Genomic DNA, 14131 nt, shown 5'->3' on the forward strand with positions numbered 1-14131 from the left:
TAAGTCGTAGGATTGATAATCAAAGAGGTATCTTCCAGGTCTGTAGTGTGGATCAAATGAGACCATCTATTATGTTCGCTCTTGGCATTATTAAAGCTGTTGGGGGAAATTCTAGTGATTTCTGCCCAGTAGAGCGAGCCGTTTCCGGATATGGACCCAACGTGCACAATGTCCCATATGAGTGTAGACTGTTCCCAGTACAGAGTGGAAGCCAAGGTCAGGGCTGTGAGGGCCAGGTTTCTTGACAGGTGTCAAGATTTCATAAAAAGTCCAGTCATTCCGGTTCTCACTGGGGGTCATGGGTACAGAACCCGGAACAATCCTGGAGGGTGGGATGACAAGCACCGTTTTGAGTTTGCAGAAACGGCGTGTTTATGTTTTTTCTGGAAAAGGAATCCACGACTCCCGGCGGTCGGAGGGGTTCTGCCGGGAGAACACCCGCGCTCTGCCTGAAGCGCCCCCAAGTGTCCCGGGCCCGCGTCGTGGCCGGAAGCACAATGCTGACACCCCTCCGGGGGCTTCCAGTGTATTCTGCCTCCTCTCGTGTTCCCGTCGCCACCCTTGGCTCTCTGACTCCTCTAGCCACCTCCCCCTCCTCCCTCTTCCCTGAGGTGCCTACTCGGCGATTCCAGAGCGCCCATCTTCCCAGCCCGGGCAAAACCCGGAGAGGTGGAATCCGTCGCCCGGAGCGCCCCGGCGGGCGGCCACTGGGCATGCTCCGTTGTCAGGCAGGTTCAGGGCTGCAGGCAGCCTGCGCGCCCGGCGGATTCCTGCTGCGGCTCCCGCTGCGGCCGCGCCTTCTGTTCCTCCCCAGCAGGGAGCGGGCGCATGATGGCGGCCGCGGCGGCAACGGCTGCGGGGAGCGCCAGCAGCGGCGGCGGCGGCAGCAGCAGCGACACGTCCAGTACCCGCGAGGAGGAGAGGATGCGGCGCCTCTTTCAGACATGCGACGGCGACGGGGACGGATACATCAGCAGGTAAGCGGGGAGGCACGAGGAAAACGACTGGGGCGAGATCAGCCGGTCCGCGCGCCCTTGACCCCTGATCTGCCCCTTCGCCCCAACTTGCGGCAAGTTGCTCAGAAGCTCGCGGGAAAAGTTGGCCGCGACTCCGAGAGCGCGTAGCCGGCTCGGCCACCAAGGCCAAGGGGCTGCTCTGTTCGCCTTGCAGGGGTGCCAGTTGGTCCAACTTTTCCCAGCGCTGCCTTTGTCTAGGCGTTAGGAGACATCGCTTTAGGATGCGCACTCTTCCCGGGCTCGGAGTGTTCTTCCCAGTGGGGAAAGGAGTTCTGGCCCCTGATCCCAAGTAGGAGGGGCTGCCCAACAGCCTCGGGGTCCTGGGCATCGAGATGCTGCGGCACAGGGCAGCGATGTGGTAGGCGGCTGGGTGGACAGCCTGGGGCCGCAGCGGGAGGAGATGCGCTAAGCGACGCCTCGGACATGAAAATAACCTGCGAAGAACTTTCTTATGCCGCAGAACCCATGAATTCCAAACTTCAGAGCCCAAAGAATGGGCGTCGTTTGCCACCCAGTACTGATTTAAACGCACTAGCCTGAGGGGAGCGAAGCGCTCAGGAGCAAACTGGGGCTAGACCCTACTCCTACCCGGCTCCGTGCGCTGACCAGGTGAGCCTCGGGGGTGGCTCCGGGCGCCTCTGCGCCTCCACTCACAAACTTTGGGGTGTTTGCTTCGGATCCCCGGCACCTCCTACAGGGGCGGTATTTAAGCTTCGTGCCTCCCGGCTTGGCCAGATAATTACTTCTGCCCAGATTTGTGTCGTTTAGACTCTCGTGGTGAAGAAGGCGATCGCAACAGTTTCTGGTATGCTTCTGTTGAAAGGTTGACACCGGACACTGAAGACTTGGTATCCGTGGAAATTTGAATTGCCTCGGATGAAGGAGCAGCCCAAGTTGTGCATTACATGTTTCTTTAGTCTTTGCCTTGGTGATGCTAAAGATCGTTTCTGAAAATCCGGGCTGCTTCCTGATTGTCCCTGCCTACCTTAAAAGGAAAGAGTACGGAATTTTTCCCTTAAAATTTAGAAAGCTCTCCGAAACAGGTAATTTAACATGTAAGAATTTGCAATTACAAAAAAAAAAAAAAAAAAAATTATTTGGGACTCAACGCAATTTTGATCATTCTTAGGTGAATTTTTATTACTTTCCTAAAGTTTTACTGAGAAACATTAGAAAGATATCAGAAAACTTGATGGAGTAATTCTGTTCGGAAATGAAAATAATATGTAACTCTGATTGACTCTACGCAAATTTCTATCTGGAAATCTTTACTTATTTTGGTTCTGGGATTTAAAAAAAATTTCATTACATAGTTTTCCTTTTTGTTGTTTTCCTACTTGAAAGGTTATTATCTCATTGGCAATAATAAAGCAAACTCCATTCAGCTTTGGATGCATTATTTTATTTTTTTAGACAGAATCTCGCTCTATCACCCAGGCTGGCGTGCAGTGGCGTGGTCTTGGCTCACTGCAACCTCTGCCTCCTGGTTCAAGAGATTCTCCTGCCTCAGCCTCCCAAGTAGCTGGGATTACAGGTGCCCACCACCATTCCCAGCTACTTTTTGTATTTTTAGTAGAGAAGGGGCGTCACCATTTGGCCAGGCTGGTCTCGAACTTATGACCTCAAGTGATCCACCTGCCTTGGCCTCCTGAAGTGCTGAGATTATAGGCCTGAGCCACTGCTCCCGGCATGGATGCAAAAAAGTTTAATTTCACATGGGCAAGAGTGCATATAGAAAACTAGCAGCATGCTATCCTTTTCTAATTTGGCCTATTAATATATTGCTTTATCTGAACTACACTTTCTGTATAAATGCTCACATTATTTTTGGTGATTCTACCCTGGAGGATAATGAATTCTGTAAGCGTAATTTGAGTAAAGCGGGTGGTGATAAAGAAGCCGTTTTGGATTGGAGTAGAAACTGGCTGGGACGAAAGTGGAAAAAGTTGTTAACATTCCTTGTGCCGCGTTACTTTAACGCGTCTGCTTAAAAGTTTCAAGGTATGTGTAGTAATGAACCCTAAATCATAACTTTAACTGTGGGTGGAGCTGCCCTGGGAATTATGCTGTGGCAGAATTGCCATGTAGGAGAAGTTTAGGGATGGCAATATAGAGCAACAAGGAACTTGTCTGGAAGTGTGTTTACGTAGTAAGCACAGTTTTACCTGGAATTTATGTTTATGTGGTATGACTTCGGGAGTGGGGCTAATGAAGGTAAGGGGCATGAAATGACTCCCTCTCTGAAGCCACTTTTCTGTGCTGCTTTCATTTAATAACCTATACTTACCACTCTGTAGTGGGTGATATGGTTTGGAGGGTTGTGCATTTCCTGTTTTATCAGACATAGAGTTGGACTTTTTACATTAAAACCTTAAAAACTTTGGATTCATCCAAAGACAATAAATTTATGTTCATGGTAGACAACTGTACCTGTTAGGATTTCAGATGACTATATGTTATCACAGTAACCTAACCACAGTCAAATAAGGGTTGGCTTTGTCACCTTGTAGAAATCTGGAGGTAGGCTATCTAGATTGGGGCAGTGGTGTCAGTCCCCAGCTATGTTCTACCTTTCTCCAACACCGTTTTTCACATAAAGCGTTCATCCTCATGGTTATCTCATAGTCCAAAGATGATTGCCCTGTTTCCCTCCTCATTCCCAAATTCTAGGGAAGAAGATGTAAAAGAAAGTGGAAATAAGTGGTTCCTATATCATTAAAGCAGAACTTTCCCAGATCCCTTAATTGACATCTTACTGGTCAAACTACATCACTTAACCATGTCTACTTCAGTAGGGTCTGAGGAAGCATATAATTCAACTAGGCACATTACCTCCTAAACAAAATCTGGGTTCTGTTACTAAGAGTAGGAAATAGATATTGGGTGGGCAGGTAGCAGTTAATACCTATAATAAGCCCCCCCCCCCAATAATCCACATTCAACTGTATTTGCTCTGGTCCTCTGCCTAACCCTCATTCTAAACAGGAGTAGGCTGGAAATCTTAAGTTTTGGGGAAGGATAAGTGGAAGAGAAACTGGGCCATGAGGGGAAATGTCAGGGAGGTAAGGGGTGATGCTTTGTGCTTTCAGTATTCTCTTGGCCCAGTCTTCCCATCAGGCTGACAAAAAAGGCATCAACTACCTAGATTCTTGGAATTGCTGCTTCTGCCAAGGAACTTTAGCCTGTAAAAGGGACCCAGAATCATCCCCATCAATAGTTAAGGTGGAACAGAAAGCTATGATCAAGTGGCTCCAAACTGTGGCTGGGACCCTGCTGAATTTGGGCAGCACAGTGAGACCACCGTAAGCGTTTTCAGTGCATTTCATTAACCTTACAATGACTTTTAACATATTTTATGGTACTGGATTTTTTGGACCCTGTGTATCATATTATAGAAGGTGGTGGAGGTTACTCTGTTTGTTGAAATTATTTCCCCTTGGAATTTTAAAGCTTTTTGTTTTTACCGTTCAATATAAGAAACTGCTTATGTTGAACATATCTTTGACAAATGTTGAAAGCCAGCACTTAACATTTCTGAGTTCCCAAGTCTCAGCTCAAACGTTGATGCCTTAGAGAGAGCTTCCCTGACCACTATATCAAAATAGGTTTGCTTTATCCTGCCATTATTGTCCATCATAGTACTGATTGCTTTCTTTCAAAGTGCCCTTTACAACTTACAATTCCTTTTCTGTTTGCTACTTTGCCTGTTTATTGTCGTTCTCTCACTAAATGTAGGCTTCCTGAGGGCAGAAATCATGCCTGTTTTCTTAAAAACAGTATACTCAGTACTTAGCACAGTGTCTGCCATGTAGCACACAATCAGCAAATTCTGATGAAAATGTGACCAAGAATAAACAGTGGTATGTTCATGTATATTGGAAAATGTTTCAAGCATTTTCTATTTTCCATGTCTATGTGATATTTTAAATATGTATATTTTTAACTTTTATTTTAAATTCAGGGGTACATGTGCAGGTTTGTTACATAGGTAAACTTGTGTCGCGGGGGTTTGTTGTACAGATTATTTCATCACCCATGCCTAGTACCCAGTAGTTATGGGTACTAAGCTAGTGCCCACTAGTTATGGGTACCAAGCCTAGTACCCATTAGTTATTTTTCCTGATCCTCCCCCTCCTCCCAATTTCCACCCTCTGATAGGCCCCAGTGCATGTTGTTCCACTCTATGTGTCCATGTGTTCTCACCATTTAGCTCCCACTTATATGTGAGACCATGTGATATTTGGTTTTCTGTTCCTGTGTTAATTTGCTAAGGGTAATGGCCTCCAGCCGCATCCACGTCCCTGCAAAGGACGTGATCTAGTTCTTTTTTATGACTGTGTAGTATTACATGGTGTATATGTACCACACTTTCTTTGTCTTGTCTATCATCGATGCGCATTTAGGTTGAGTCCATGTCTTTACTATTGTGAACAGTACTGCAGTGAACATACAGGTGCATGTGTCTTTATAATACAACAATTTATGTTCCTTTGAGTATATATCTAGTAATGGGACTGCTGGGTTGAATGGTATTTCTGTCTTCAGGTCTTTGAGGATATGTGTATATTTTATTAAAGATATTTTTTCTTTAAAAATAACTTCTTTGGGGTTATATAAAAGATACTCTTGTTGTTGAAAATTTGGAAAAACATGGAAATATACAAAAATAAAATCAAAATTATCTCTAATCCCATAACCGAGGGATATTATTTCTATTTTCCCAGTGATAATATTTGCATCATACCATTCCTTTATGGGTACATTAAAAATGATTGGATAAATGGAAAAAATCACATGTTCATGGATGGGAAAACTTAAGATTGTTAAGATGGCAATACTTCCCAAACTGATTTACAGAATCAATGTAATCCTTCTCAGAATACCAGCTGCTGTTTTTTTTGCAGAAATTGATGAATAGATCTAAAAATTCATGAGGAAACTCAAAGGACCTAGAAGAGTCAAAACAATCTTGAAAAAGAACAAAGTTGGAGGATTCATGCTTTCTAATTTCCAAACTTGCTCCAAAGTGACAGTAATTAAGATAGTATGGTACTAGCATAATGATAGACAAATAGGTCAGTGGAATATAATTGAAAGTCCAGGGATAAACCTACATATTCATGTCAATTGTTTTTCAACAAAAGCACCAAGATTAAGAATGCCAAGGTCAAGGGTAAAATGGGGGAGAAAAAATCGTCTTTTGAGAAATGATACTGGGACAACTGGATAGTCATATATAAAAGAATGAAATTGGACACTTTCCTCACACCGTTTACAAAAATCAACTCAAAATGTATCAAAAACTTAAATATAAGAACTAAAACTATTAAACTCTTAGAAGAAAGAAATAGAGCTAAATCTTTGTGAACTTCAATTTGGCAATGGATTCTTACATGTGACACCAAAAGCACAAACTACAAAAGAAAAAATTGATAAATTGGGCTTCTGCAATTTTTTTAAGTTTATGCTTCAAAAAACACTATCAAAAGAGTGAAAGCTGCAGAATGGGAGAAAATATTTACAAATTGTACATCTGATAAAGGACTAGTATTTAGAATTTATAAAGAACACTTAATAATAAAAAGACAAATAACTCAATTTAAAAATGGATAAAGGATCTGAATAGACATTTCTCCAAGGAAGACATACACATAGCCAATATGCACATGAAAAGATAGATGCTCAACATCATTAACCACTAGGGAAATGCAAATCAAAACTACCATGGGATTCTACTTTACACCCACTAGGAAGACTATAATAAAAAAGTCAGAAAATAGTAAGTGTTGACAAGGATGTAAAGAAACCAGAACCCTTATATATTGCTGATAGCAATGTGAAATGATGCAGCTACTCTGGAAAACACTCTAGCAATTCTCTAAAACATAGACATAGAATTGGCGTATAATGCCAGCAATGCTACTCCTAGATATACAACTAAGAGAACTGAAAATAAATGTTCACCCAAAAACATAAATGAATGTTCATAACAATATTATTTATAATAGTCAAAAGATGTACCCAAATGTTCATCATCTGATGAATGAATAAACAAGATGTGATGTATCCATATAATGGAATATTTTTCAGCCATCAAAAAGAATGAGGTACTAATACATGTTACAACAAGGATGAACTTTGAAAACATTAATGCTAAGTGAAATAAGCCAGTCACAAAAGGCTACATGTTATATTATTTCATTTATGTGAAATGTCTAGAGTAAACAGTTTTATAGAGATAGATAGAAAGTGGATTAGTGGTTACTCAGGTTTGTGGGTAATGGGAAGAATAGATGAATGAGAGCTAAAGAGTATAGGATTTCTTGTTTTGAAATGATAAAAGTGTTCTAAAATTGATTTTGGTAATAGTTTTACAGCTCTGTGAATATAGTAAAAAACAATGGGTGAACATTATGGTATGTGAATTATATAACTCAACAAAGCTGTTAAAAAATATTTATTATTTATTTTTTTTTTTGCCCTCATTTCTTTTTTTTTTTTTTTATACTTTAAGTTCTAGGGTACATGTGCACAACGTGCAGGTTTGATACATATGTATACATGTGCCATGTTGGTGTGCTGCACCTATTAACTCGTCATTTACATTAGGTATATCTCCTAATGGTGTCCCTCCCGCCTACCCCCTCCCCACAACAGGACCCGGTATATGATGTACCCCTTCCTGTGTCCAAGTGATCTCATTGTTCAATTCCCACCTATGAGTGAGAACATGCGGTATTTGGTTTTCTGTTCTTGTGATAGTTTGCAGAGAATGATGGTTTCCAGCTGCATCCATGTCCCTGCAAAGGACACAAACTCATCCTTTTTTATGGCTGCATAGTATTGCATGGTGTGTATGTGCCACATTTTCTTAATCCAGTCTGTCACTGATGGACATTTGGGTTGATTCCAAGTCTTTGCTATTGTGAATAGTGCCGCAATAAACATACGTGTGCATGTGTCTTTATAGCAGCATGACTTATAATCCTTTGGGTATATACCCAGTAATGGGATGGCTAGGTCAAATGGTATTTCTAGTTCAAGATCCTTCAGGAATCGCCATGCTGTTTTCCACTAGTGTGGAACCAGTTTACAGTCCCACCAACAGTGTAAAAGTGTTCCTATTTCTCCACATCCTCTCCAGCACCTGCTGTTTCCTGATTTTTTAATGATTGCCATTCTAACTGGTATGAGATGGTATCTCATTGTGGTTTTGATTTGCATTTCTCTGATGGCCAGTGATGATGAGCATTTTTTCATGTGTCTGTTGGCTGCATAAATGTCTTCTTTTGAGAAGTGTCTGTTCATATCCTTTGCCCACTTTTTGATGGGATTGTTTGTTTTTTTCTTGAAAATTTGTTTGAGTTCTTTGTAGGTTCTGGATATTAGCCCTTTGTCAGATGAGTAGATTGCAAAAATTTTCTCCCACTCTGTAGGTTGCCTGTTCACTCTGATGGTAGTTTCTTTTGCTGTGCAGAAGCTCTTTAGTTTAATTAGATCCCATTTGTCAATTTTGGCTTTTGTTGCCATTGCTTGTGGTGTTTTAGACATGAAGTCCTTGCCCATGCCTGTGTCCTGAATGGTATTACCTAGGTTTTCTTCTAGGGTTTTTATGGTTTTGGGTCTAACATTTAAGACTCTAATCCATCTTGAATTAATTTTCATGTAAGGAGTAAGGAAAGGATCCAGTTTCAGCTTTCTACTTATGGCTAGCCAATTTTCCCAGCACCATTTATTAAATAGGGAGTCCTTTCCCCATTTCTTGTTTCTTTCAGGTTTGTCAAAGATCAGATGGCTGTAGATGTGTGGTATTATTTCTGAGGGCTCTGTTCTGTTCCATTGGTCTATATCTCTGTTTTGGTACCAGTACCATGCTGTTTTGGTTACTGTAGCCTTGTAGTATAGTTTGAAGTCAGGTAGTGTGATGCCTCCAGCTTTGTTCTTTTGGCTTAGGATTGTCTTGGCAATGTGGGCTCTTTTTTGGTTCCATATGAACTTTAAAGCAGTTTTTTCCAATTCTGTGAAGAAACTCATTGGTAGCTTAATGGGGATGGCATTAAATCTATACATTACCTTGGGCAGTATGGCCATTTTCACGATATTGATTCTTCCTATCCAAGAGCATGGTATGTTCTTCCATTTGTTTGTGCCCTCTTTTATTTCACTGAGCAGTGGTTTGTAGTTCTCCTTGAAGAGGTCCTTTACATCCCTTGTAAGTTGGATTCCTAGGTATTTTATTCTCTTTGAAGCTATTGTAAATGGGAGTTCACTCATGATTTGGCTCTCTGTTTGTCTGTTACTGATGTATAAGAATGCTTGTGATTTTTGCACATTGATTTTGTATCCTGAGACTTTGCTGAAGTTGCTTATCAGCTTAAGGAGATTTTGGGCTGAGACAATAGGGTTTTCTAAATATACAATCATGTCATCTGCAAACAGGGACAATTTGATTTCTTCTTTTCCTAACTGAATATACTTGATTTCTTTCTCTTGCCTGATTGCCCTAGCGAGAACTTCCAACACTATGTTGAATAGGGGTGGTGAGAGAGGGCATTCCTGTCTTGTGCCAGTTTTCAGAGGGAATGCTTCCAGTTTTTGCCCATTCAGTATGATATTGACTGTGGGTTTGTCATAAAAACCTCTTTATTATTTGAGATACGTTCCATCAATACCGAATTTATTGAGCGTTTTTAGCATGAAAGGATGTTGAATTTTGTCAAAGGCCTTTTCTGCATCTATTGAGATAATCATGTAGTTTTTGTCTTTGGTTCTGTTTATATGCTGGATTACGTCTCTTGATTTGCGTATGTTGAACCAGCCTTGCATCACAGGGATGAAGCCCACTTGATCATGGTGGATGAGCTTTTTGATGTGCCGCTGGATTCTGTTTGCCAGTATTTTATTGAAGATTCTTGCATCGATGTTCATCAGGGATATTGGTCTACTGTTCTCTTTCTTTTGTTGTGTCTCTGTCAGGCTTTGGTATCAGGATGATGTTGGCCTCGTAAAATGAGTTAGGGAGGATTCCCTCTTTTTCTATTGATTGGAATAGTTTCAGAAGGAATGGTACCAACTCCTCCTTGTACCTCTGGTGGAATTCGGCTATGAATCCGTCTGGTCCTGAACTTTTTTTGGTTGGTAGGCTATTAATTATTGCCTCAATTTCAGAGCCTGCTATTGGTCTATTCAGGGATTCAACTTCTTCCTGGTTTAGTCTTGGGAGAGTGTTTAAGTGTCTGGGAAATTATCCATTTCTTCTAGATTTTCTAGTTTATTTGCGTAGAGGTGTTTATAGCATTCTCTGATGGTAATTTGTATTTCTGTGGGGTCGGTGGTGTTATCCCCTTTGTCATATTTTATTGCGCCTATTTGATTCTTCTCTCTTTTCTTCTTAATTATTCTCGCTAGTGGTCTATCAATTTTGTTGATCTTTTCAAAAAACCAACTCCTGGATTCATTGATTTTTTGGAGGGTTTTTTGTGTCTCTATCTCCTTCAGTTCTGCTCTGATCTTAGTTGTTTCTTGCCTTCTGCTAGCTTTTGAATGTGTTTGCTCTTGCTTCTCTAGTTCTTTTAATTGTGATGTTAGGTTGTCAATTTTAGATCTTTCCAGCTTTCTCTTGTGGGCATTTAGTGCTATAAATGTCCCTCTACACACTGCTTTAAATGTGTCCCAGAGATTCTGGTATGTTGTATCTTTGTTCTTACCGGTTTCAAAGAACATCTTTATTTCTGCCTTCATTTGGTTATGTACCCAGTAGTCTCAGGAGCAGGTTGTTCAGTTTCCATGTAGTTGAGCGGTTTTGATTGAGTTTCTTAGTCCTGAGTTCTAGTTTGATTGCACTGTGGTCTGAGAGACAGTTTGTTATAATTTCTGTTCTTTTCCATTTGCTGAGGAGTGCTTTACTTCCAACCATGTGGTCAGTTTGGAATAAGTGTGATGTGGTGCTGAGAAGAATGTATATTCTGTTGATTTGGGGTGGAGAGTTCTGTAGATGTCTATTAGGTCCTCTTGGTGCAGAGATGAGTTCAATTCCTGGATATCCTTGTTAACTTTCTGTCTTGTTGGTCTGTCTAATGTTGACAGTGGGGTGTTAAAGTCTCCCATTATTATTGTATGGGAGTCTAAGTCTCTTTGTAAGTCTCTAAGGACTTGCTTTATGAATGTGGGTGCTCCTGTATTGGGTGCATATATATTTAGGATAGTTAGCTCTTCCTGATGAATTGATCCCTTTACCATTATGTAATGGTCTTCTTTGTCTCTTTTGATCTTTGATGGTTTAAAGTCTGTTTTATCAGAGACTAGGATTGCAACCCCTGCTTTTTTTTGTTTTCAATTTTCTTGGTAGATCTTCCTCCATCCCTTTATTTTGAGCCTATGTGTGTCTCTGCGTGTGAGATGGGTCTCCTGAATACAGCAAACTGATGGGTTTTGACTCTTTATCCAATTTGCCAGTCTGTGTCTTCTAATTGGACCATTTAGTGCATTTACATTTAAGGTTAATATTGTTATGTGTGAACTTGATCGTGTCATCACGATATTAACTGGTTATTTTACTCGTTAGTTGATGCAATTTCTTCCTAGCATCAATGACCTTTACATTTTGACATGTTTTTGCAATGGCTGGTACCGGTTGTTCCTTTCCATGTTTAGTGCTTCCTTCAGGATCTCTTGTAGGGCAGGGCTGGTGGTGACAAAATCTCTAAGCATTTGCTTGTCTGCTAAGAATTTTATTTCTTACTTATGAAACTTATTTTGGCTGGATATGAAATTCTGGGTTGAAAATTCTTTTCTTTAAGAATGTTCAATATTGGCTCCCACTCTCTTCTGGCTTGGAGAGTTTCTGCTGAGAGATCTGCTGTTAGTCTGATGGGCTTCTCTTTGTGGGTAACCTGACCTTTCTCTCTGGTTGCCCTTAAAAGTTTTTCCTTCATTTCAACTTTGGTGAATCTGACAATTATGTATCTTGGAGTTGCTCTTCTCGAGGAGTATCTTTGTGGCATTCTCTGTATTTCCTGAATTTGAATGTTGGCCTGCCTTACTAGGTTGGGGAAGTTCTCCTGGATGATATCCTGCATAGTGTTTTCCAACTTGGTTCCATTTTCGGCGTCACTTTCAGGCACACCAATCAGATGTAGATTTGGTCTTTTCACATAATCCCATATTTCTTGGAGGCTATGTTCATTTCTTTTTACTCTTTTTTTCTCTACAATTCTCTTCTCGCTTCATTTCATTCATTTGATCTTCAATCGCTGATACTCTTTCTTCCAGTTGATTGAGTCGGTTCCTGAAGCTTGTGCATTTGTCACGTAGTTCTCACGTTATGGTTTTCATCTCTATCAGTTCTTTTAAGGACTTCTGTACATTGGTTATTCTAGTTATCCGTTCTTCCATTCTTTTTTAAAGATTTTTAGTTTCTTTGCCCTGGTTATGTAGTTCCTCCTTTAGCTCTGAGAAGTTGATTGATTGAAGTCTTCTTCTCTCAGCTCGTCAAAGTCATTCTCCGTCCAGCTTTGTTCCATTGCTGGTGATGAGTTGTGTTCCTTTGGAGAGGGAGATGCGCTCTGATTTTTTGAATTTCCAGCTTTTCTGCCCTGCTTTTTCCCCCTCTTTGTGATTTTATCTGCCTTTGGTCTTTGATGATGGTGACGTACTGATGGGGTTTTGGTGTGGGTGTCCTTTCTGTTTGTTAGTTTTCCTTCTAACAATCAAGACCCTCAGCTGCAGGTCTGTTGGAGTTTGCTTGAGGTCCACTCCAGACCCTGTTGCCTGGGTTTCAGCAGCAGAGGCTGCAGAAGATAGAATATTGCTGAACAGCGAGTGTTGCTGTCTGATTCTTGCTGTGGAAGCTTCATCTCAGGGGTGTACACAACCATGTGAGGTGTGAGGTGTTGGTCTGCACCTAGTGGGGGATGTCTCCCAGTTAGGCTACTCAGGTGTCAGGGACCCACTTGAGCAGGCAGTCTGTCCATTCTCAGATCTCAACTTCTGTGCTGGGAGATCCACTGCTCTCTTCAAAGCTGTCAGATAGGGACATTTACCTCTGCCGAGGTTTCTGCTGCTTTTTGTTTAGCTATGTCCTGTCCCCAGAGGTGGAGTCTACAGAGGCAGGCAGGCCATCTTGAGCTGTGGTGGGCTCCATCCAATTCGAGCTTCCCAGAGGCTTTGTTTACCTACTTAAGCCTCTGCAATGGCAGACATCCTTCCCCCAGCCTCGCTGCTGCCTTGCAGTTAGATCTCAGACTGCTGTGCTAGCAATGAGGGTGGCTCCGTGGGCGTGGGACCCTCTGGGCCAGGTGTGGGATATAATCTCCTGGAGTGCCATTTGCTAAGACCCTTGGTAAAGCACAGTATTAGGGTGGGAGATACCTGATTTTTCAGGTGTTGTGTGTCTCAATTTCCTTTGGTTAGGGAAAGGAATTCCCTTCTCCCTTGCGCTTCCCAGGTGAGGCGATGCCTCGCCCTGCTTCAGCTCTTGCTGGTCGGGCTGCACTCGCTGACCAGCACCAACCGTCCAACACGCCCCCTGTGAGATGAACCCAGTACCTCAGTTGAAAATGCAGAAATCACCTGTCTTCTGTGTTGCTCATGCTGGGAGCTGGAGGCTGGAACTGTTCCTGTTCGGCCATCTTGGGTGCGCCCCCCTATTTTTTATTTTTTATTTTTTTGAGATGGAGTCTCACTCTGTCACCCAGGCTGGAGTAAAGTGGCACAATCTCGGCTCACTGCAACTTCCGCCTCCCGGGTTCAAGCAATTCCTCTGCCTCAGCCTCCTGAGTAGTTGGGACTACGGGTGTACACCACCACGCCTGGCTAATATTTTTGCATTTTTAGTAGAGATTGGATTTCACCATGTTGGCCAGGTTGGTCTCGAACTCCTGACCTCATGATCCACCCACCTCAGCCTCCCAAAGTGCTGGGATTATAGGCATGAGCCACCACGCTCGGCCAAAAAAATTTATATTTGTTGTAATCTCATTATTTATTTAATTAATTTAATTATTGTCCTGTTGTTGACTATTTAGATAGTTTCTAATTATTTGTTTTAGAATTTCATTAAATCTAAGTTGCCAAAGACTAGGACAAACCATTATTTTCTATACCAATTAAACTAT

At 41.9% G+C, this 14131-nt stretch overlaps 1 protein-coding gene across 1 annotated transcript in view; it reads left to right on the plus strand.

Annotated features, from left to right (window-relative positions):
- The first annotated feature begins 828 nt into the window (after positions 1–828).
- MCC (MCC regulator of WNT signaling pathway) overlaps positions 829–14131 on the plus strand; it is a 469138-nt gene continuing 455835 nt past the window's right edge. Inside the window, exon 1 of the mRNA XM_023197695.2 lies at positions 829–977. Within this exon, the coding sequence (XP_023053463.1) occupies positions 829–977 (149 nt within the window). The remainder of the gene's footprint in view (positions 978–14131) is intronic.

The sequence above is a fragment of the Piliocolobus tephrosceles genome, chromosome 4 (assembly GCF_002776525.5).
Source record: "Piliocolobus tephrosceles isolate RC106 chromosome 4, ASM277652v3, whole genome shotgun sequence".
Classification (NCBI taxonomy): domain Eukaryota; kingdom Metazoa; phylum Chordata; class Mammalia; order Primates; family Cercopithecidae; genus Piliocolobus; species Piliocolobus tephrosceles.